At 46.8% G+C, this 24,741-nt stretch overlaps 1 protein-coding gene across 3 annotated transcripts in view; it reads right to left on the bottom strand.

The window, feature by feature from the left end:
• The window catches only part of SNX8 (sorting nexin 8), a 37,509-nt gene that overhangs the window by 5,206 nt on the left and 7,562 nt on the right, over nt 1–24,741 (bottom strand). For all 3 annotated transcript variants that reach the window (XR_014518984.1, XR_014518985.1, XM_083474777.1), the window contains exons 2-10: nt 16,122–16,309; nt 15,280–15,397; nt 14,068–14,189; nt 10,156–10,236; nt 8,292–8,452; nt 6,557–6,689; nt 5,420–5,488; nt 2,584–2,733; nt 1,374–1,523 (exon numbers count right to left, since the gene is read on the bottom strand). Coding sequence is in view for 1 of the 3 variants with exons in the window: in XM_083474777.1 (XP_083330903.1) it covers nt 1,374–1,523; nt 2,584–2,733; nt 5,420–5,488; nt 6,557–6,689; nt 8,292–8,452; nt 10,156–10,236; nt 14,068–14,189; nt 15,280–15,397; nt 16,122–16,309 (1,172 nt within the window). In the remaining 2 variants the exon portion in view is untranslated. The remainder of the gene's footprint in view (nt 1–1,373; nt 1,524–2,583; nt 2,734–5,419; nt 5,489–6,556; nt 6,690–8,291; nt 8,453–10,155; nt 10,237–14,067; nt 14,190–15,279; nt 15,398–16,121; nt 16,310–24,741) is intronic.

The following is a 24,741-nucleotide window of genomic DNA, read 5'->3' as shown; positions in this document are numbered from 1 at the left end:
TTAAAATGCAGCCTCATCACAGGAGGAGAAAGGAAAAAAGGGGGAGAGAATCAGATTGACTCCAAGCCAAAGGCCAGGCGGAACAACTCTGTCTTACAGGCCCTGCAGAAAGAAATCAGATCCTGCAGGGCCCTGGTCTCATGAGGCAGAGCGTTCCACCAGGCCGGAGCCAGTGTTGAGAAGGCCCTGGCTCTGGTTGAGGCTAATCTAACTTCCTTAGGGCCCGGGACCTCTAGGGTGTTGCTATTTATGGACCTTAAGGTCCTCCATGGGGCATACTACGGAGAAGAGGAGAGAAGGGCACAATTTGGCATTCAGGCAAGTCAGCGAGGTCCTTGAGGGGCTACACCCAAGGCAGCGTTGCGGGGCGGGGGAAGCAAGCCTCAAGAGTAAGCCAAACTTTTACAGAAGCATTACACAGAAGACTGAACCCTTAACTTTTTCAAGCCTTGTACTGCTTCAAAGCAGCTCACTTGTTGCCATTGGTAAATTGCTCTTTTGGAAACAGCAATATGGAGAGAGATATGGAAAATGTTGTGGAGGGGGTGGGAGTGGATTATCCTGGCTGACTGGCACAAACCCAGAACAAGGAACTCTCTACTCCGCAACACTGGGTTGCCGGTCCCATTCATTCATTAATAAATAAATACACACTGGCTTAGAGGGAATTCTGCCTTCACCAAACCCAAAAAGAACTGGGAATTCTCACGGGGGACACTTAAAAAAACCAAACTGGCAGAAGCTGAAAGGAACGATCGCCCATCAAGTATCTATTTATATAGACACAGAAAGATATACAGATAGGCTGCAAATATTTTTTAAAATTTGTGCTGTTTTGTTTTCCATTCTGGGCTCCTGTGAGAAACAACTGAATAAGTAATATAGTGGTACCTCGGGTTAAATACTTAATTCATTCTGGAGGTCTGTAATTAACCTGAAACTGTTCTTAACCTGAAGCACCACTTTAGCTAATGGGGCCTCCTGCTGCTGCCACACTGCTGGAGCCTGATTTCTGTTCTCATCCTGAAGCAAAGTTCTTAACCCGAGGTACTATTTCTGGGTTAGCGGAGTCTGTAACCTGAAGCGTATGTAACCCGAGGTACCACTGTACAATCGTATCTTGGAAGTCAAATGAAATCAGTTTTGGAAGTCCGTTCGGAAACCAAAGCGGGGCTTCCGATTGGCTGCAGGAAGCTCCTGCAGCCAATCGGAAGCTGCGCCAGCCACATCGGATGTTGGGGTTCCAAACAACATTCGCAAACCGGAACACTCACTTCTGGGTTTTCAGTGTTCGGGAGCCAAAACGTCCAAGTACAAAGGCATTCAGGATCCAAGGTATGACTGTAACAGCAATTATTTTTAAAGGTGCTCACCTCCTTGTGACCTTGGATCTGTGAATTGACAAAAGCCCCCAAGATGTGAGATGTTAGAGGAAGGTAAATGTGGATCAGTTGGGTCTCTTGGTGCAGACAGTAGAGAGAGAAGTAATTCCGCAGCTCCATAGTCAGAATAGCGTTCTCTTGCTGTTAAAAGAAGAGGAGAGATCGGTGGGATGCTCCTGAAGCAGACACAGAGGGCAGGATGGATGCAATATATGTAACTCAACAGTTGTCTCTCATGCTAGAATGGGGCGATTTAAGCTCCCCTGTTTCTGGAGCTTGAGCACCCACAACAGCAAGAGCCCCAGAGGTTTGTACGCAACCACAAAGATGAGGCAGCAAGTCATTATCAACAAGGGGAGGCTGTTATTGGACATACTGACTTAACAACGACAGGGTTTGCCCAACCAGTCAGTGACTCACATATACAGCAGGATACAAACACAACTGAAAGTGCAGGGGGCAGCAAGAAAAAAGCAGATGGCTTTTTTTCTTGACCAGGTCAGACCATACAAAGCCTATTATCCCCTTCCTTGCTCCGCTGAAGCAACTTCCTGTACTTCCCAGGCTCCCAAGATCTGGCCTGTAGGAGCACCTAATCCCCTATGAGACACTCTATGTCTTTTAGGGACAAAGCTCCACGTCTCGTCTTTTACTTTTCTCTTTGGTGGTGCTCTGTCAACAGGAGCCTGCCTAGCCCCATCTTTTCTGGCTTTCCACCAAGCTACAACCTGGCCTTGTGAGCAAATGCATGCTGTCAATGGTCAGATCCAGTTTACTTTTCGGTTATACCTGTTTGGTTTTTGTTAACCTGGAAATGTTCGATTCCTAGATGTTCTTAGAGACTTTAGCAGGACTTTTAGATGGTTTTACCATTTTCCTTTTTTAATGTGTCACATGTATACCACTCTGGGTATTGTTATGGTCAGAACACATGATCTACAAATAAATCGAAGAGGTAACTCTACACTACTCCGAGTATGTCTTTGTTTTTACCCAGCCCAGCAGTATTTCCCTATTTTGCACAGATACTAAAGGTGACTAAAACCCAAAACCACTCTGAACCATTGGAAATCTTGACTAGCAAGAGTTTCACAAGGCACTGGCCACAGCCAGGTGGGCTAGACACTTGTCTGGACAGAATGCACAAAGCCCTGAATGCTTAGAAAGTACATACAATGGGAGGAGAAGAAGGGGATTTTACCTCCACTATTCGGGATTCCAGCTGCTCCACAGACTCTGGCTCTTTGTTCTGCACTGTGGCGCTCATCATCTGCCTCTTCATCATGCTATATTTATGCAAGGCTCTCTGGTGCTTGTGGAGAACTCCCTTCTCGTGCCGCTCGCAAAGGTCCTACATCGCAGAGAGAAAAGTCCAATCGTTCTATAAAAGAGGATGCTTTCTATACAGCTCAGATCCACATAACAGTGGTATAAAGAGGTGTGAGATATAGCTATTAATGATGAATTAACATGTGCCATCAAGGTAAGATGGGGAATACACAGGAGAAATGATTTCGAGGAGATATAGAAGGTGTTTTTAGAATTTACACTGTTAAAAGGGATCAAACCATCACAAGAGGTGTTGAAATTTTGGGAGGTTGGATAGTTACAATGGAATGGTCTCAGTGGTGGGGTGAAAATTTTTGTTCTTACTTATTTATGATTATTACTTTGTCAAAATAAAAAATAAAAATGGGGGGGGGGGAGAACCACAGAACATGCTGGGAAGATAGAACAGGAGAACTGATAAAAAAGATTTAGAAATAAAAGGTTCTGCAATGCTAATATAAGCCCGCCCATATATTAAAGGATTCAGAAGACCTCATTCATCCCAAACCCTTGTTTGGTTGGAACAATGGAGAGGGCTTTTTCTGCAAATGCACCCAGAGATGCCATCTTTCAGGGTGGCCTCCTTCCACTGGAGCATACAGACCTCCCTGTTTCAAAAAGGCTTTTGGACTGTAGATACTGAGTTTTACCACCTCTTGGCTTTTACTGTTTGACTCTCCAGTTTGCATTTTAAATGCACTGCAGGAAACGGCTCGCTGCCAGCAGTGTGTGTGTGTGTGTTCCGTATTTTATACTCTGTGTTTCATGCCATATATCTAAAATGCTTAATAAAAAAGATTTGCAAAAAAGGCCATCTTGGCCCATCTTGCTCCAAGAAATTATTATTATTTTTATGCTGCAGTCAATTTCAAAGAAGTTAACAAGAATTACCATCTTTTTTTTAAAAAAAAAAAAGGTTTGTTAAATAGCAGGTAGCATTTGGAGACACCGGAGGTTGTCAAGGGCAATAATAATGAGCACACTGGGGGGAAAATAATGAGCACAGCAAATTTTCTTCTCTGCCAGCACAGTCTGAATGTTTACCTGCATCACTTCCCAATATCAGAATGAAACAGATCTCTTGAGCTGGGAAGCTTTTCATTCAGATCTCATATTTGCCACAATTTCACTACGTGGGCCTTAAAGCAACACACCTTTTCTCAGCCTCTATACCCACCCCATCTGTAACAGGGGGGACGTAGGTAAAGGTAAAGGACCCCTGACCATTAGGTCCAGTCGTGGCTGACTCTGGGGTTGCGGCGCTCATCTCGCTTTATTGGCCGAGGGAGCTGGTGTACAGCTTCCGGGTCATGTGGCCAGCATGACTAAGCCGCTTATGGCAAACCAGAGCAGCGCACGGAAACGCCGTTTACCTTCCCGCCGGAGCGGTACCTATTCATCTACTTGCACTTTGACGTGCTTTTGAACTGCTAGATTGGCAGGAGCAGGGACCGAGCAACGGGAGCTCACCCCATTGCGGGGATTCGAACCGCCGACCTTCTGATCAGCAAGCCTTAGGCCAGGGGTCTGCAACCTTTAAGACAAAAAAAGCCACTTGGACCCATTTCCGAAGAAAAAAAAACTGGGAGCCGCAAAACTCGTCATTATAAAAATAACTTTTTTGTCACTTTTTAAAAATTATTTCTTTGTTTGACCCCTCAGAATTACTCCTCCTCATAGAAATAAACGTTAAATTTACAAGTTACCTTTTTGTGTGTGTGTGTGTGTGTTCTTCACTCCCCTTCAAAACAGTGACCAGCGTACATGCCCCCTTTCAATGCAGTGACCAGCGTACATGCCCCTTACAATGTAGCGGGCGGGTGGGCGGTAAGGTGATGTCGGGATGGTGCGTGACTAATGCACGCACCGCCCCCATGCAACGTCACAGCCAGTACAGCGCCCGCCACAGTGGGGAGTGTGGGGGCGCACAATGCGCCTCCTCCCCTCGCTAGTATCCGCCCCGGAGCCGCGGCAAAGGTGTAAAAGAGCCACATGCGGCTCCGGAGCCGCGGGTTGCAGATCCCTGCCCTAGGCTCTGTGGTTTAACCCACAGCGCCACCCGCGTCCCTTAACAGGGGGGACGTAGTACCCCACTTATCAGACATAATTGGCTCCCATAGTGAATTAAAACACCACAGGAAGTTAAAATACATCATACAAATGCAATACAAAATCTTAGTGATACATGGATGTGAGTAGGATAAGGGGCTGGTTCACATGTTACACTAAACCATGGCTTTGCAATACTCAGACAAGCCTCTGACCCAGAGCAAAACAGAGATTACTTTCAGCTTCAAAGAACCGCCGTTTAATGTTGCATGCAGACCAGGAACCCTTGTTTAAAACAGACAACTGTTAGTTAAAACAAGACATCGTCATAAGTCATGGTTTGAAGTTGGCTTGTTTAGCAACTAACCATAGTTTGTGTAAACCAGGATTCCTGATTTTGAACGTAACACTAAACTGAGATGATCTGAAACTGAAATAACCTTGGCCGTATTTCCTACCCTGCTCCACCTCCCAGGGCCAGCACACAGCCCTGAAAAAGGCCCAACTTGCCACCAGAACCTCCCAAATGTCTAGTTTGGCCTCCCAACTCATTCCTTGGATAGTTTTCCATTAAGCCTCGTGTAACGCCCTCAAGGAAGCACACACAGCTGTTTCTGAGCCATTTACTCACACACTGGCAGGGAGAAAGCAGGGCTTACTTTATAGGACTGGAGCAAGTCCAGGAAAAGGTTCAGCTTCTCCACCACATCATTCTCTTCCTGTTTACCCTAGAAAGAAGAAGGGCAAATGAGTGAAAGAAACAGGGTGGACTTGGGCTGCAGTCCATCCAGGCACAGAACACGGGGAAAGACATTCCAAGTCTCTTGTCCCAACATCTCCAGTCTCAAAGGCCTACAGTGGGAGCACCCTGGACTAACAGGCTTAGATGCCAAGGCTGTCCATCTAAGCAGGGCCTGAGAAAGGGAAGTGATGAGCCAGGAGGCTCCGACTGGGAATCTGGAAACAGGGTTCCATGCCTTGCTCTTTAAGCCACCAAGGCTGCAAAGAGGATGACCTGGCAGACCACTGCCGCTCTGCAGCGCCACACCAATAATGACTGAAAGTTGTTGTGCAGTTAGTTGTGCAGCCAGGCAGAATCGGATGGTTTGAGGAGCCATCAGGGGCACACCCGGCCTTATATAATGACCACACCCTCCGACTGCAATCCCCACTCTAAGGCATTTGACAGCCAGGCTGGCTGCTCTACAGGAGCTTCAGATGGCTGTCAAAACAAACAGAAGACTCTTCACAGCAGAAAGAGAGAGGAGCAAAGTGTCCCCAAGTTCAGAGAGAAGAAGGGGTGATTGAGAAAGAGAGAGCATGTGTGCCAAGACCACTCTTCAATTAATCAGCATCTTCCCCCTTAAACCTATTCATGCACATGCACCAAGCCACCACAGTGCTGCAAACCCAGCAAGGCATTTAGGCCGGGTTCCTTCCAGTGATGTATGAGCCACAGAAGGGCACAGATCCTCCTCCTTTTCTCAAGGAGATGAAGAAGTGTCAGGTACACAAATCTGGGTGGGTGTGGAGCTCAGGTTAGGACTCCCGTGCCTCATCTTCCTTTCTCTGGGCCACTGGCCTTTGAGAACCTGCCTGCCCTGGGCTGTGCTACTTGCTTCTGAGCCCTCCAGATGGTAACCAGCATCCCCATGAACCAGGAACATGGCTGTTTGCAGGTCTGATCCTGCAGGGCCCTGAATTTTGTTTTTTTGGGGGGTGGGGGAGTGCTATGGGGAAAGAGGGGCACAACTACAAAGCCAGTTTTCTTCAAGGAAGAAGCAGCAGGAGCTCACCTGTTGAACAGCTTTGTCAGCCAGCAGTGCAAATTCGACAGAAAGGCCTTTCAGGGCCTGTTTGAGGTTTCCCCAAGCACTATTGTTCAAAGAAGCCCAGGAAGGGAGTGGGGTTGTGTCGGAGCCCAGAGCACTACAGGAAGAAAAGAAGCATGCAAGAGGGTCTAGGAAGAGACTTCCACAAAGCCCACAGGCTGCCCAGGGTTCCCTGTCCCAAATTACAGCTCTGTTTTCTTCTTTAACTAGACCCTCATTATGCTTTGCAACTCGAGCCCCTTCCCCCAACCCCAGTGCACACCCTGTACGTCTGCAGCTGACAGCTACAGAGGATAAAGTGATCAGTGATCATTGTCAGAGTTGCCTGTGATATGGATCAAAAATGAAAACCAAAATTTTGCAATAACGTAAACAGGATCCTGCCACTTGCACACATTTTGCAAACTGAGCAAAATGTGTATATAGTAATTTGTTTACACACTTCCAAGCACATCATTGCAACCCCCACCCCCACCCCCCGGTGCTAGAAACTTGCTTTAAACAAAATGAAAGCAGATTCCAAATTCTGCACCCACCATCAAATCCTGTGCTTGGACAGTGCTAATCACAGAATCACAATGTTTACACAGACTTGGTCATTGTACCCAGAGGTGGAGCTAGCTGCTCCAGCACCTGGAGTGGCGCTCATGCTGTGCACCTGGGGGGAGGTGCCACGAGCAGCAAGCATCCCAGGGGGTGAGTGTGCCAGGGGGGTGCCGCCTGCGGCGAGCGGCAAGTGTCCCGGGGGGTGCTGCGAGTGGTCCAGGGGGGCAGAGCGGCAGTGTCACACGCCCATCAGGGATGACACCTGTGGCGGGCCGCACCCACCACACCCCTTTCCTCCACCAGTGGTTGTACCCATCTGCAAAATTAAGGCTTGTTCAGATCTAACATAGATCTAACACATAGCAGCCAGCAGAAAGAAAGACTTAAATCAGTTGGTGCAGGCAGTGCCCCGTGTGGCCACACAGAGGGCAGCCACTTATTGCAATTCCACTCTCCAGTCTTCCCGGGTAGCTCTGTGTATATTAAACTCAAGCTGTCCTAGCCTTTTTAGGGAGCATGCAATGATCAGGAAACACACCTTTCTTCAGATTATTCATGTTCCATCAGAAAAGGTGGAGACTAGCTCCAAAGATCCCCATGGAACAGAACTGTGAGCTCATACAGACACACAGTTCTTGCAAAAAGGTATTGCACCTCTGCCACTAAGGATCAAAGCAGATGAGATAAAGGTCACCTGGTGTGGAATTTCTTCAAATGCTGGCAAACAGAAGCAGTGGGGCACTTGATGTGGATCAGGGCAGCAGCACAGAGGAAGGAAAGCAACACCTTCTCTCTTTGCAGCATTTCCCCAAGTTTCTATGACTCCAGTCCCGCCCTCTAAAGAAGTTGCTATCTGCCCCATTTGGGGAAACATTCATGCACCCAGGGAACACCTTTGTGTAAAGAGCTTAAGGGGACAAACAGATTTTGGGTGAGGGTGATGGGGAGATGTGATTTGTTTCAGAAAAACAGTGCAAAGGGAAATAGTTAACTCTCCCATTCCACAGCATCACAGTCCCAAAACAGATCAGGGCCCCTCGACAGCTGCAATTTGTCATCATGTAAAAAGTGACCGGACAGATCTCCATCATCTCATCTAGTTTATCCTGCGTTTGAGGTTGCAAAAGAGATAGTTCAGTTGAATCCAGTTCACCTTAGTTCCTTCCCAAACAAAAGGAGGTCTGAGGCGTTGTCAACAGCTCGGGAGGCTATCCTCTCCGTTCGATCCCGCAGTTTGTAAAAGCTGTTGTAGATGTTTCGGATCAGCTCCCTGCTGGCAGCGAACTGGACCTGGATGTCAGCTGGCAGGAAATCCTAGAGTGGAACACAAATTAGTTCACAACCTGTCCTACGAAAGAGCTTCACAGAGAGCAAGAGTGAGAGAGAGCGAGAGAGAAGTTGCCTACAAGCTCAGACAGTATGTATGTCAATTAGGAATCTCTTTGCAACTCCACACGACCCACTTTCCCGATAAGCAGGCAATTCCAAGCAGATGCTCACACACCCAGCTACCAGCGTCGCAAACATAGGGCGGTATGGAAAGTTAAGCTGGGGCTCTGCCAATACATGGATCACAAAAGGGTGAAAAGCATCCACCTTTTTTCCAAGAAGGTGGAGTAATAGGTGGAGCAGGAATAAAAAAAATGGGCGGATGTGTTGCCCAAGTGATGATTTCTTGCAAAATCTCCCAGGGTTGCAATAGAGCTGGGGATTGTGAAGCCACACAACCAAACAAGGCAAGGTGGGAGATCTGCAACTGGGTTTCCCTTCTTCTTAAAAGTGAACAGCAGGGGACCCAATTGTATCAAGAATGCAGAACTGAAGAGGGCAAGGTTAATCCTCCCTACCCCCTGCCATTGTCCTGATGCGAACTGGACTCCTCTAGCTCCTGTAAGAACCTAAGAATAGGCTGCTGGATGAGGCCAGTGATCCACCTAGTCCAGCATCCTGTTCTCACGGGGCCAAACCAGGTGCCTATGGGAAGCTCAAAAGCAGGACCTGGGCACAGCAGCACACCTGGTGGTTTCCAGCAACTGGTATTCAGAAACATTCCTGCCTCTGACTGTGGAGGCAGACCACAGCCACCGTGGCTAGCAGCCTATTAGGTACCCCAGTGGAGAAAACACACGGGTCCATACATGCAATAACATATGTGACCCTGTATGTTATCCCTAAGAGGGCAAACTACCCTCAGGTATATACTAAAAAGGGCAGTAAAAAATTGCCCTTGGGGAAAGTGCTACAGCCATGAGGATTAAGCACCCCCTCTCTTGTGCTGCAATAGCCCTGATGTAATCTGCTCCCCATCACTCCACAACACAGCTCCTTTTAAAATGCATTTAAGGAGACAGGAGATCCAAACAAACACATGCCACATTTATAGCTTGGTCCTAAATCAGGCACAGGCAAACTCGGCCCTCCAGATGTTTTGGGACTACAATTCCCATCAACCCTAGCTAACAGGACCGGTGGTCAGGGGTGATGGGAATTGTAGTCCCAAAAACATCTGGAGGGCCAAGTTTGCCTATGCCTGCCCTAAATGTTAACTGGAAAAAGTAGTCCACCTTGTAGTGAATGCTCTGATCCAGCAGATGGCGCCATTACAGACACTCCCCCCCCCCTTTACAAAGACAACCAGCTAATTATCTCTAGCTGCCAGAAAGTGCGCTGAAGATTGCAAAACTGCAAGCAGAGTCTGTTGTTAATATATTCTTGTACACTGTGTAAGTGTAGGTGCTACATAGTTAATAAATATTGTTGGACCACCATTTTCCTCCTCCCCTTTCACCCAATCAGAGCCAGGAGTCAGCTGCAAACAGAGGGCTGAGCCTTCCACACAGGGCTGAGCTCCTGAAATGCCAAAGTCAGTGGGATCGAAGCAGCCTGAATGAGCGTCATTGCAGCCAGCGCCTCTCTTTGCTGTTACAAAAGAAGCCTTTGGGAGCTTCCTGTTCAAACAAAACCGCTGCTGTTTTCCAAGCAGGTAGGAGGCTTTCCAGCTACGTGAGACAAAATACCTTGGCCTGAGTTGCGAGCTTGCAAGTCATGAATTCGTCTCCCACACCCTGGACCAACTCCCGCAGCTTGTTCTGCACATCCTGGAAAAGCAATGGAAACAGATTTTGTTTCAGAGGGAGGGAGGGAGGGAGAGAACGCGTGTGTTTGTGTTATCAGGCGACTTACCCTCAGTCCATGTCTTGTGACTGCACAACCTTACTGAACACGCCAGTGTGTTTTGCTTCTCTAGGCAAAGCAAACATGTGTCCCAACCATTAATTGCCTCTTGTGGGGGAGGGGGGCAAGCTGACACACCAAAAGCAAGGCTGCCAAGTTATGGGAAGGAAACCTGCAGCGCTTCCCTGCTTCCTCTACCGTAAGAGACAGGCAGCCCGACCTTGCAAAGTATTGGCACTGGCTATGCTTGCAAAACACCCTCTTCCCAAATCAACTATTTCGCCAGATTCCCGCTGAACGCCACAGCACTGTATCTTAGAGCACTCCAATTCCAGTCTGGCTTCTTCAAGAGTGAACCTTCTATGCTCTGGCACAACAATACATTTGAATATCCACTAACAGGAAAGGCCTTAATGTGGGACATTGCAGTCAAGCATAACTATGTATAACTGCTAGTTAGTGCATGAAAGGGTTAAGATCAGAGAGGTCTCATGTTACACTTTGAAGGAGAATTATACAAAAATGACGCATCATTGGTATTTCACTCCTAGTAAATTAGCTAAAATGTATAAATCAAAGTCTAAAACATGCTGGAAATGTAAAGAGAAAGAGGGTACTTTTGATCACATGTGGTGGTCACGTAAGATGATAAAAGACTTCTGGGAAATGATATATAATGAATTGGGGGGGAGTGTTGAAAATAACCTAAGAAAACAAAAGCCCTTTTTTAGGCATTACAGGACCAGAGTTCCCAAAGGACCAAATGAAACTATTCATGTACGTAACCACGGCTACGCAGATTCTGTCAGCCAAGAAATGGAAAGACTGTACAACTCTGACCAAAGGAGAGTGGCAGATTAAATGGATGAACTATGCTGATATGGCAAAACTTACAGGAAGAATTAGAAACCAGGAAAAGGAGGTCTTTAATAAAAAATGGGGAAAGTTTATAATCTATTTGAAAAACCATTGTAAACAATTACACACATTGGTAGGATTGACAGAAAACTTGTAGCAAAAATTTGACTACGGAATGATAAAGGATTTATAAGAATAGAGTTATGAAAGAGATGCAGAGGAAAAAAATCATTATACTAAGATCCACAATGGATGGGGGAGTCAAAGGGGATTATATGTTTATGTTTTTATTTCACTTGTTTATCTAAAATAGAAAATGCAAAATTATTTTTTAAAGAAAAGATCAGAGGCCTGTTCCTAGACTCAACTAGGTCATGCCCCCTTATCTTCCTGAGGGAGGAAGTGAAGCTGCTTCTCTGCCTTTTAATCTTACTCTCTCCATGCCATGTAACTGACCAGGATGGACAGGTCTGAACATGCTCAAATTTCAGCCCGCATGTTTGAAACTATATTTTGTATTTTGCACCCAAGAGTAAACTACCTGTGTTCTCTTATTGCTGCATAGAACAATGCATGAATCAGACCTTTGGATTTAGTAAGTAAAGCTTTTAAAGTTACTTAACAGTGTGTTGTCTGTTCATTGCTAGAGGGTTAGAGAGAAGGAGCAAGCATTTTAAGGCAGACTGAATGGGATACACAAAAGGGTTTTTAGAAATCACTCCAAACAACTATTGGAGGATACTAAGAACTATCAACTTTAAAACCATGAGACCCACTGAAAGGTATTTTAATGAAGCTCAAAAGGGCTGTATCCAGTATTAGTCCCATTCAGTACCAACCCACTGAATTTAGTGGTCATGGTTATCTTAGGATCTGTAATTTTAATGGATCTACTCTAGGCAGGACTTAGTTGGATACAATCCAAAGTGATCAATGCAAGAGACACGCCATTGAAAGTGCCTCTATTTCACATAAGCCATGGATTTTGCTGCAAAGCTGACCTTGTAGACAATCTTAGCTCCCCTTTAAAAGCATTTTTCCAGCCCTCCAGGTTGCCAAAACAGAAATCTGGAAATGTGCAACAGCATCTCCACTCTATTGTTCTGGAATCTTTGGAATGTCTTGGATAGAACCCTTATTAAGAATAAAAAATAAAAAAATGCATTCCTCATAGAACCCATAGGCAAGATTCCATCACAGTCCTCAGGGCCCCTCTGTCCTAGTTTCCAGGAACCCGGTGCTCTCCGGCTAAGGCGGATGTGAATCGCAGTCCAAAGTATCTGGAGACAGTGGCGTAGCATGGGGGGTGCAGGGGGGCCCGGCCACACCGGGCGCAACATCTGGGGGGCGCTCACACTCGCAGCTCTCTGCCCCTACCTGGCTCACTCACTCTCTCTCACTGCAGTGCTGGCTGTGCGAATCCGATCCGAGCCGCTGGGTCGCCGCCCACTGTGGAGGGGGTGGGTGCCAGGCGTGCGGTGCGGAGAGAGAGCGAGGGACTATCTGGGGGAGGCACAGTGCAGCGGCCGCCCAGCGCAGCGCTGAGCACGGGAGAGAACCACACCAGACCAGACCAGGCAGCAGCAAGAAGAAGCTGGCAGCGGCAGCAGGTTAGGGGGCGCAAATTACTTGCCTTGCCCCGAGTTAGGGGGCGCAAATTACTTGCCTTGCCCCGGGTGCTGACAACCCACGCTACGCCGCTGTCTGGAGAGCACCAGGCCGGCAATGACTGCTCTGTCCCCTGCACTCATCCCTTCTGCATTTTCAAAGTCATTTTAATTCTGCCACAACGCTGGCTAGCTCCTTTAGGGAATGTGTACACCACAACTCACAACACACAACACTCCAAAGCACAAGCCTCCATTTTGCACTTTGTGAAACATGATGAATGGCTAGGTAAGACTGGCAATGTTTGCTTGTACACACTTCCTGGGAATTTGTTTTTTAAATGCATGTGCACATGTCCAGAATGGAAAAGGTAGTTCGGGCGAGTGGCGGAGGCACGCAGTCCAGATATATCCCATCCAACTCTGTCCATTGGTGTGGACAGCAAGCGGCAGATTAGCAATGAACATTTTGACCGAAAAGGTGTAGAAGCTAACATGCCAAATGCACATACCGGGGGGAATCAGATCTGAATGACCATATAAATGGTCCACATCCAGAAGCACCTTTGCTATAAGGAAGATTCTTCTATATTCCCCTTGGTTAGCAGTATTATACTGTATTGGCCTGAATATAAGCTGCACTTCCCCCCGCCCCCAGCCCAAATTCTGACCGTGAAAAGTAAAAAGTGCGGCTTAAATCCGCGACCTTACAAAAATGGGCTTTTACGATATCGCTGCTGAAACAGACAAACGGAACAGGTGTAAGTGCATGCGGAATTCTAAAGGAGCGGCTTGTATTCAGGTATTGTCTTTTTTTCTCTCCCCCCCCCCCGCCCCGAATTTTAAAGGCGCAGCTTATATTTGGGCCAATACGGTACTTGCAATTAGACAAGGGTTAGTCAGAGGAGTTTCCTGGTCCACACAGAACAGATGCATCCAACATACACTATAATGCACTACTCAGGAGTAAGAGCATAAGAAGTGCCTGCTGGATCAGGCCAATATGGCCCACACAGTCTAGCATCCTGTTCTCACAGTGGCCAACCAGGTGCTTGTTAGGAAACCGGCAAGCGGGAACTGAGCACAAGAGCAGTCGCCCATTACCTGGTTTTCGACAAATGGTATTTAGAAGCATCACTGCCTCTGACCATAAGAGGCAGAGCATAGCCATCCTGGCTAATAGCCACCAGCAGCCCTCTCCTCCATGGATTTGTCTGGTCCTGCCTCCTGCAGGACAGAGTTCCATAGTTTAACCCTGAATCTTTCACCCTTCAGCTTCATTGTACTCACCGACCCACTGAAGGAGAGGAAGAGCTTCAAAAGCACATCTTCTGAGAACGGAGGATGCCGAGCCACCAGGTTAATGAAGCGCTTCAATGCGCGCCGCCTCGTCTCAATAAATTCTCGGTCAGCTTTGAGAAGGAACACAGTGCAGGATAAAAAAAATAAACCTCCAGCCCCAAGAACCTCCTCTACCACATCTGTTTAGACATAAAACCAATTTGCTTAAGGTCGCTGGGAACTGTAACTCTATGAGGGATAAACTACAGGACCCAGAATACTTTGAGGGAGAAAATATCCTTTGAATGTGCTTCGAAGGTATAGTGTGTACACAGTTAGAGGCTCCAAAACGGAGCATGGAGAGCTTCCTTGCTCTTCATAGAAGTCTTCCTCCTTCTATGTTCTCAAGCATACAGCATTCTTATCAAAACAGTAAGAAGCTGGGGGCAGAAAACCATGCACATAAAACACAAACTCTGGGTTCGGAACAAATCATGCAAATTGAGTACTCTTAAGAATGTGCTATTCACCCGCATAAGTGATTGTTAAAACTGGAGTTCTCTCAATATAGGATTTCCTAGACAATCTGAAGAATATAGCTCAGAGGGAGCTAACATGTGGTTCAGCAAAATCTAGCATACCACAACTCCCAGCAGCACCAGCAGCATGGCTAATGATCAGAGATGATGGGATCTGTGGCACAGAAACATCTGAGTCACCCCGGAGGCAAAAGATGCTTCTGAACTTGGACAAAATTACGGTGTTGTGTTTGCTTGGCAGTTGCTGGTCTCTATTGTTGGCTTAGCTTCCCCTCCAGACATGATGGCTGAATTCACACATAATGCCAAACCATGGTTGGGCTTTCCACCTGAAGTTATCCTCTCAGTTTGCTATTATGTCTGAATTCACAAACCACTGACAGATTTCTAAAAAATCTGAAGAGGCTGGCTTGCGCCATGGAGGAAGGGATGGATTTATTAAGAGAAGTGCTGAACAGATGGGAAAGGAAATCCCACAACCAGCTCCAAACCATGGTTTGCCTGATATACATCTGGAAACTCAAGCCATTGTGTAGGTTCTTGGCTTTGGTTACCACAAACTACCCTTTGATGTGAAGTCTGAATTGAATTGGAATAATGTTGTTGCTGAAGAGCCTCTGAACCTGTGCTACTCTGACCATCCCTCCTCAAGCGCATCTCATCTCAGCAGCCCAAGACGTACCTCCTAGCATTCTTTTGGGGGGAAGAGCAGGAACCATGCGGTAGGGGAACTTCTGAAGAAGCATCTCATGGAAGACCACAAAGTCATTGTACCGCCTGTACACTGAGCACCTGAAACGCTACAGGAGGAAAAGAGGGAGGAAACCCTTTCAGTGCTTCAGCAGGCTCACTGCATTTCTTCATGAGAAGAACCCAGGCCAAAGCTCATCTAGCCCAGCATTCTACTTCCAGAAATGTCAAGCCAGATGCCTGCAAGAAAGCAGAGCTCAAAGGAAATAGCTGTTCCTTACTGTTGGCTCCCCAGCAGCTAGTGCTCCAAGATATACAACATCCCAACATTTAATTCCCTTTTAGCAAGAGCCCCTGACGGATTAGACCAGCGGTTCTCAACCTGTGGGTCCCCAGATGTTGTTGGACTACAACTTCCATCATCCCTGAGCTCTGGCCTTGCTAGCTAGGGGTGATGGGAGTTGTAGTTCAACAACATCTGGGGACCCACAGGCTGAGAAAGGTGGGATTAGACCAAAGGACCAAGTAGGCCAGCAAACTGTGGCCAACCAGACATCTCTGGGCATTGACAAGCAAGGCATGGATGAAATATCTCTGAATATTCTTCATCTCACCTCAACTCTTCTATAGACAGGGGGGAATTCCTCTTTCAAAATGGTCCCTGCTACACTGGTGCATTATCTCAAAACAAAGGAAGCAGTCACCCCCAACCCTTTGGAACGACATGTTCCACCTCCCATGACTTTTCAAGCAGGTGACAGCCCATCACAGAAACTACTGCAGGGAAAGGATTCCCCACCCTTTCTTCTTCGGTTCACCAGCGAGTGGCATTACCTTACTGGAAACTTCGTATTCCACATGCTTCAGGAAGAGACCCTTTTTCTCAGGAATCAGCTCCACCTGCACCGTGTCCTTGCTCAACAGCTCTGGGAGGGTGTGGGGAAGCACCAGCGGGTTCCCCTGGGGAGTCTGCATCAGAGACTCTTCCGGCTCCTTCAGATCACTTGGAGGCTTTGTGGTGTCTAGAAGAAAGAGGAGAATCAAAAGAGGAAAACGCTGCAAGAGCAACAGCCCAGGCTTCTGATTTCTTCCTCTGCCCCCAAAGCAGAAGCCAGGAACACCCTTCAGGACGCTCTTTCCGAAGCAGCTGGGCAGGCAGGGAAGACTCGGCAAATCCTTCCCTGCAACACTCTTGGGAGATCCCTAATTTCACACCTAAGCAAGAAGCTTGGCTGCTCTTCTTGGACACGTGCCAAAAACTCTTACGCTGCAAGCCAGCCAAGAGGCCGGTATTTCCTGCCTGGTTTGCTCCCACTAAGACAAGAATCTGAGCGAGTCCCGGCATTCTTGGATCCTGCTAAGGACAACAGCTTGGGGAAGGAAAGGCATTGCTATTTGAACTCTCTGGGCTGTGAATGAGCATCCTAAAACAGTTCCCCAAAGCAAGGGAAGGCACTTCATTTCATGCAGCTTGGAAAGGCAGGGGTGGCGGTGGGAGAGCCAGACCCTCAGTTAGCCCAAGGTAAGAGGTTTTCCTCTGCCCTGGTTTGACTATGTCACCAGGACTAATGCAGCCTAATAATACTCTCCGCTTCATCCTCTCCTGGCCCCTCTTAGGGAGGCAGGTTTATCCATATCAGGGTCAGCAAACTTTTTCAGCAGGGGGCCAGCCCACTGTCCCTCAGACCTTGGGGGGGACAGACTATATTTTTTGGGGGGGGGGAATGAACGAATTCCTATGCCCCAAAAATAACCCAGAGATGCATTTTAAATAAAAGCACACATTCTACGCATGTAAAAACACACTGATTCCCAGACCGTCCACAGGCCGAATTTAGAAGGTGATTGGGCTGGATCCGGCCCCTGGGCCTTAGTTTGCCTACCCATGATCCATATCATTCATTTATAAGTGGCTGGGGAAACCCAGCCAGATGGGCGGGGTATAATTAATTAATTAATTAATTAACACTCGGGCTAGCTTTCAATCCGAAATTCTCAAGGCGAGATGCAGCAGCTGAAATCACAACACAAGGTGACAAGAAACAGAAAATCCCAACAACGGCCAATAAAAAGGTTAAATAAAATGAAAGCAGCTTGTCTAAGGAGAGAAGCCTTTACAAGTGACCTAGCACCCAACTCTGGTGCGTCTGAGAAGGCAGGTGTTTCCGTGACTCAGGAGCCACCACGGTGAACACACTTGCTCTGCTGTGGAGTGTTGCTAGTTTCAACCTCCTTTTTAAAAGCTTGTTTCGTATTGCAGAAGAATCCCTGGAATGCAAGGTCTCCCTTCAGGAACCATGTGTCAATGGAGCACAGCAGATGTTTTGCCTTTCAGACAGAGCTCAGGCTTATTCCTGATTCTGAAGTCCCTGTATCCAGCAATGCAGACCAGGAGAGCAACTCGCAAGCTACTGGCTAAATGTGCCTTCCGATGTCAAGCCCAGATACAAAAGATGGGTATATGGGCAAACAGCATCTGTGCAGTGAATTTGAGCCATGATACACGAGAGGGAGTAAGGGGATCCTGCCAGACCGGGATCCTACTATATTTCCCCCCCAAACATTCTGCAGAACACCTAACAAGCAAAGCAAAGTTTCAGAAGCAGTGAAAAGGAGTGAAGCTATTCGAATCCTGTAAGATCATCACTAGTCTCCTTATGCTGTAAAAAAGGAAGGCTGGCAGAGTTAAGGAAAGGTATAACGGGGGTGAAGAACATTGGTCTAGTGCTCTCTATCTAGCCCCTAAGATTCTTCCTAGGTTTTACCCCTTCCCCTGTCCTCTCTCTTTCCCTGGGCCACATCCCTTCACACCAGGAACAGGCAAACTCGGCCCTCCAGATGTTTTGGGACTACAACTCCCATCATCCCTAGCTAACAGGACCAGTGGTCAGGGATGATGGGAGTTGTAGTCCCAAAACATCTGGAGGGCTGAGTTTGCCTATGCCTGCTTCACACTCTCCTCAAATGCCTCTGCATGTGCCCTTGGAATCCGACAATGAACAGTGGTACCTCAGGTTACAGACACTTCAGGTTACATATGCTTCAGGTTACAGACTCTGCAGAAATAGTACCTTGGGTTAAGAACTTTGCTTCAGGATGAGAACAGAAATTGTGCAGCGGCAGCAGGATGCCCCATTAGCTAAAGTGGTGCTTCAGGTTAAGAACAGTTTCAGGTTGAGAACAGACCGCCGGAACGAATTAAGTACGTAACCAGGGGTACCACTGTACCCTGTTTCTGACAGCCGTATTCCAGCTACGTCTGGGAAGTTCTGGACATATGCCACCCCAATTAACATTCATTGCCCCTCCCCCTTTTGCATCTGGCCACGCCAACCCCTGGCATGTGGCCCCTGGGAGGCTGCCCAGATGAGCGTGCGGCCCTTGGCCCGAAAAAGGTTTCCCACCCCTTGTGTAAACTTCGGACTTCTCACTCACACAGCCAGAACTCTTAGGCACTACAGTGGTGCCCCGCAAGACAAATGCCTCGCAAGACGGAAAACCCGCTAGACGAAAGGGTTTTCCGTTTTGGAGGTGCTTCGCAAAACGAATTTCCTATGGGCTTGCTTCGCAAGACGAAAATGTCTTGCGAGTTCCTACGGGGTTTTTTTCCTCCCCCCCCCTTTCCCCAAGCCGCTAAGCCGCTTATCAGCTGATTCTAAGCCGCTAAGCCGCTTAACAGCTGATCCGCTAAGCCGCTTATCAGCTGATCCGCTAAGCCGCTTATCAGCTGATCCGCTAAGCCGCTTAACAGCTGATCTGCTAAGCCGCTTATCAGCTGATCCGCTAAGCCGCTTATCAGCTGATCCGCTAAGCCACTTATCAGCTGATCCGCTAAGCCCGCTAAGCCACTAACAGCGCTAATCCGCTAAGCCGCTAATGGGCTTGCTTCGCAAGACGAAAAAAACGCAAGACGAAGAGACTCGCGGAACGGATTCTTTTCGTCTTGCGAGGCACCACTGTATACCAGGCCACCGGTACAATTTAAGGCTTCGTGCTCTCCATACATACACCATCTCGAAATCACGACTGCATAGCTATATTTGCTTGTATGTTCAGCCTGCATTGTTCAGGGTGCTAATCGGGCAAGCTGTAAGCAAGGAGCCCTTCCGCACAGAATGCAAATGTATTCAACCGCACATCGAGATTCCTGGAAGTTATCAGAGTCCTGGAATAATGGCAAGTGAAGTGATGAACTGAGCACATTGCAACTCAAAGCTGATAGCAATGCCTCTCAAATCTCCCAAGATCTCCAGTCCTTGTTCTTCTACCTACGTGACAGGTGGCACAAATGAGTTGGCCTAGCAAAGGTGCAAGGGGGAAAGGAAAGGGTAAGGCAACGTCTGGCGCAGATTCGTGCTTCTGCAGCAAAGGGGGACACATACACCCCAACAGGTAGTCTTTAGTTGTGTTCCTCCCCAATACTGTTCTCACAATACTGTTCTCAAACTATCACTGCATAGAGCCCCAATTCCTCACAGCCATTTCATTTTGCTTGTGTGGTGGCCTGGGATTCCGATTCGGAGGATGAAACAGAGGAATCCCAGCCTGCCCAAGAGTCCCCGCCTCCAGGGCCGGCTGAACTGGGGCAAGGCCTAGATGCTGAAGAACCTGCACCTGTGGCAGTGCATCAGGAGCTGGCCCCAGGTGAAACCCTTCTGGCCCCAGAGAGGCTTGACGACTCAGTGGCCACAGGTGAGCCTCCTCCAGGGCCCAGTAACCCTTCGGCCTCTCCTGATCTGCAGAGGCTTAGGGCAGAGAGGCGAAGGGAACTGGTTGCCCCCAGGAGGAGTGCTCGCCTTAAGGCCAGAGGAGGCGGGGCTCCTGGGGGCCGGGACCGCCCCTGGCCTTAGAAGAGGATAAAAGCCCAGTCAGCCCGGCCCCAGGTTGCGGGAGCAACGTCGTTGTTGGCTTCGGACCTTCCTGTGTTCCTGATCCCTGCTCGGCCTCCTGTTCCTGACTATCCGGTACTCCTGTTGCCTGCTTGGCCTCCTGTTCCCGACCATCCGGTGTTCCTGTTCCCTGCACAGCCTCCTGTTCCAGCGTACCTGTTCCCCGCCCGGCTCTCTGCCTCGGACCTTGCCCCTCTTCGTGTGGACTCTGCTACGCCCAAGGTACCTTACCCCCGGGACCAGCACAGCTTGTGACTCATTCATACTGTTGTATGTCACCCCGATCTCTGAGCAGGGCAAGATTCCAGGGGTTCCAGGCTATTGCCCAGGGTTTGTGTTTAATTTTGGAGATGAGGCACAGCCAAGATAATAATAATAATAATAATAATAATAATAATAATAATAATAATAATTTTATTTATATCCCACTCTCCCCAGCCAAAGCCGGGCTCAGAGCGGCTAACAAAAGATGGTGGTGACTTTATGATATAAGTTTATTTACATTTACAGTCATACTTCGGGTTAAAGTAGCTTCAGGTTGAGCATTTTCAGGTTGCGTTCCGCAGCGACCCGGAAGTAACGGAATGGGTTACTTTGGGTTTCGCTGCTCGCGCATGCGCAGACTCTCAAAATGATGTCACGTGCATGCAGAAGCGGCGAATCATGACCTGCGCAGACACGCAGACGCGGGTTGATTTCTGCTCAGGATGCGAACGGGGCTCCGGAATGGATCCCTTTTGCATCCAGAGGTACCACTGTATACACAACATGAGCCTATGATGGAGAGGTTCACAGCATTAACACCCCCAAGGGGTCTTGCTTCTCTCATCGAAACAGTCTCAGATTCAAACAGAAATCAAACATTGCTCTCTGACTCTCTCCCCAGCTTGCTGTTTTGCCTCTAGTTGACACCACAGCCCCAAAGCCCTACTCTGAATTCTGGCTTTTGTCCTTCTCACTGTCTGCAAGTCGAGGGAGGGCTCCCCCCATTTGTCATCTGACACAGTGCTCCCTTTCCTTTGTTATCTTAATGGCCTATCACCCAGGCGGGTGGAAGCTAGCCTGGCTTGATTAAATGTTAACACCTGCTGGATCCACGGACCAGAGATGCACTTGCAATGTGCCTTTCCTTTAGAAAAATCCCAAGCAACAACTCTTCGTGCCTCCCAAAGGTTAAAACCTTAATTCCCCTTCAGCTTCAAACATGCCTAAGAAATACAAGCTTACTTAGATACTTGTGGTTTTGTCTTCTTCCACAACCCTGAGCTTTTCTGCTCCACCCAAATGCTGTTCCTCATCACACCCAATCTGCGTCTCTGCTCCTGACCCGCAGGCCATCTTCCAAGGCATCCCATCAGATTCATCCACTGATGATACATAAGCCACTCAGGTATGAGAAGTTCTCACATGAACAGGGACTGGACGCCTTGATCTATTAACCCTCTTGCACCTTGAATCAGGGTGGATTTGTTTTTAATCAAATCAATTTAAATCACTAGTCAGTAAGACTTGATTTAAATCAAAAAAATTTTACAAAAAGACTCATTCTTGCTGGTAAAATCTTAATATTTACAACCAGATGAAGTTTTCATTTTTGGAATAATAAATTTTCAGAATCATTGTTAGGTTTAATAAGGTAACTGTTTATATTCGGACAACTTTTCTGCTGCACTTTATTGGAAGGAGAAAAATCATTTCCTTAGTAACAATTTAAACAATTTATTTAACTGAAACAATAACATTATAGGATATGTATCCATGTTTGTTAACTGACGTGGTTGAACAACTTTTTCAAACAAAAAAGAAAAAACCTTAAGGGTTTTAGCACACATTAAAAACTTAAAACAAATCCTTGTTTCCTAATGAAATAGCCTTTGGACTATAATGTAACTTAAATAGAAAACTATCTTTGGAAAGATTTTTCCTCCAAAAGCATTTGATTTTAAAAATCAAATTTAAATTGAAAAAAATCTGATTTAAATTTTTTGAAATCCTATTTAAATAAAAAAATTCTGATTTTTTAAAAAAATCATTCATTTTTATCCACCCTGCCTTGAAGCTGAATACGGCATTGCATGCAAAGAAGGAGAGTGTACTTCAATCTATCAATAACATCTATTACATACAGCACCCCAGGAAGCTGCCATATACAGAGGCAAACCACCAGCCCATCTAACTGTCTCTGCACCGACTGGCAGCAGCTGTCCAGGGTTTCAGACAGGGGCATTCCCAGACCACCTAGAGATGCCAGGGGGTTGGACTTGGGACCTTCTGCACACAAAGCAAATGCCTTAACCCCTGGGCTATGGCTCGACAAAGCTAAGATTGATGGGCACCCTCACCACCCTCACCAAATATAACAGTTCCGGCATATTGTCACAAGAGGAACTGACACATCCTTTCTTCTGAGCAACAGATGCTTTTGTTCATAGAAATGTTGCGTCCCCTCTACTTTTGCCAAAGTATTATCAGGTGTTGATAATGCGCATACCCATTAATTTGTTGAAGCAGATTTGTCACCAATTAAACAAATGTTAATCAAATAATTGGGCTGATTTGTATTTATTTTTTGGTCTGTGAATTAATCAATGGCACAATTCAATGTGTAGTCAGACCCAAGTTCTACCATGTTCGATGGGGCTTGCTCCCAGAGAGATGCACGCAGGATTGCAACCCAAAGAACGGCACGAATTTGCTCACAAGAAAAACAAAAGCTGTGAGGAAGAAAAAAAGCCAACCTTTGCTTTTAGATGAAGCACAGCTCTTTTTACAACAAATATGCCCTAAGAAACAGCATTCCCATTCTCTCACTCACAGAAGAGCTCTTAAGATGGGACTTCACACCCGCAATTTTTCTAAGCATTTGTTAAGGTATGTTCTACTAGCCTATTAATTGGAAGCAGCTTCTGATTCGAAAGATATGTTTTTAATCCATTTATCTAACTGATTTAGGTTGCAACCCTATAACCAATGAAGAAAATAGGAAGTGCTTTTGAATAATCTTCTTCTTCTTCTTCTTCTTCTTCTTCTTCTTATTATTATTATTATTATTATTATTATTATTATTTCTACCCCATCTATCTGGCTGGGTTTCCCCAACAGAATATTAAAAACATGATAAAACATCAAACATTAAAAACTTCCCTAAGGGCTGCCTTCAGATGTCTTCTAAAAGTCAGGTACAGTAGTTGTTTTTTCCCTTGACATCTGATGGGAGGGCGTTCCACAGGGAGGGGGCCACTACCGAGAAGGCCCTTTGCCTGGTTCGCTGTAACCTCACTTCTCACAGGGAGAGAACCGCCGGAAGGCCCTCAGAGCTGGACCTCAGTGTCCGGGCTGAACGATGGGAGTGGAGACGCTCCTTCAGATATACTGGGCCGTTTAGGGCTTTAAAGGTCAGCACCACCACCAAGTACGGGTTTTCATGTCAACTCAACATTGCATCCCTAGCTAAAAGGCAGGGAAATCACCAGCTCAACAGTCAGGTGAAGGAATCATAGAATCATAGAGTTGGAAGAGACCACAAGGGCCATCGAGTCCAACCCCCTGCCAAGAAGCAGGAAATGAGTGCATTTCTACTATGAAGTTCTTTTAATACTTGCTGCCATTTACCCCAAAAAAACACCAAAAAAAATCTGATACCATATTTTCACCTTTCAGTATTTTTCTGGCACAGGCATATCACCTAAATACACATCCATCCTTGTATGTCCAAAGCTAGATAAGAAGTGGATCCAACTGGAAGCCGTTCAAAGAAATAATGTAGTTTTATCTACTACTTGGGCAGCTTTCTTCCACTGCACTGTGAGCCTCATCAGCATTAGATAGCTAATAAACAACAGAATGGTTGTTAAAGATTAGATATGCCTGCAAAAGAAAGAGAGAGTGTGTGCTTTAAATCTGTCCTGCTGGCTCTAGAATACAGAAAATGCTGAGATAATGAAGCATAATACAAGCTGCCAAGCTGATCATATGACTCTAAGCAGTCTTTCCTTTTGAATGCTCATGTCCAGAACTGTTATCTGTACTTAGGGAGTCTCCAAAATGCTTTATAATATCAAGGCCAAGTTTACATAGGCCACAACCGGGGGCGGGACGAAAACAGAAATAAATAAACAAGTTGCCTCTTCATTATTACATCAAATATTTACTATATCCAGCAGTACAGTTCCTAATACAAAGTCACTGAGTATGAAGTTCGGGATTTGATGCCAAGACTAATCCCTTTGCCAAGTACAAAACTCACAAAGCAGCCCCTCAAGGGACTCAATTGACGTGTTGTGGAATAACATCCAGAGAAGTCCACTGCCAGGGAATGAATGGCAAGTCTGGAGGACAATGTCCTCTGAAGCTCTTCAGAAGCACATCTATCATCCGGCTGGCAAAGATCAGTGGCGAACAGAACCAGGATCACCAGCCAAGAAGACCAGGATGGACAGTGCTCTCAGACCATTGGTATGAACTGTTGTTTCCAAAACCAGGCAGAGATATTTATTTAAGTTGCAAAAACCTCAGTGAATTGGATGACATACAACTGCTTCCTTCTGAAAAGCCCTATCTCCATG

This window comes from Podarcis liolepis (assembly GCF_965112155.1).
Source record: "Podarcis liolepis genome assembly, chromosome: 14".
Classification (NCBI taxonomy): domain Eukaryota; kingdom Metazoa; phylum Chordata; class Lepidosauria; order Squamata; family Lacertidae; genus Podarcis; species Podarcis liolepis.
This window is presented reverse-complemented; position numbering and strand designations above follow the sequence as displayed.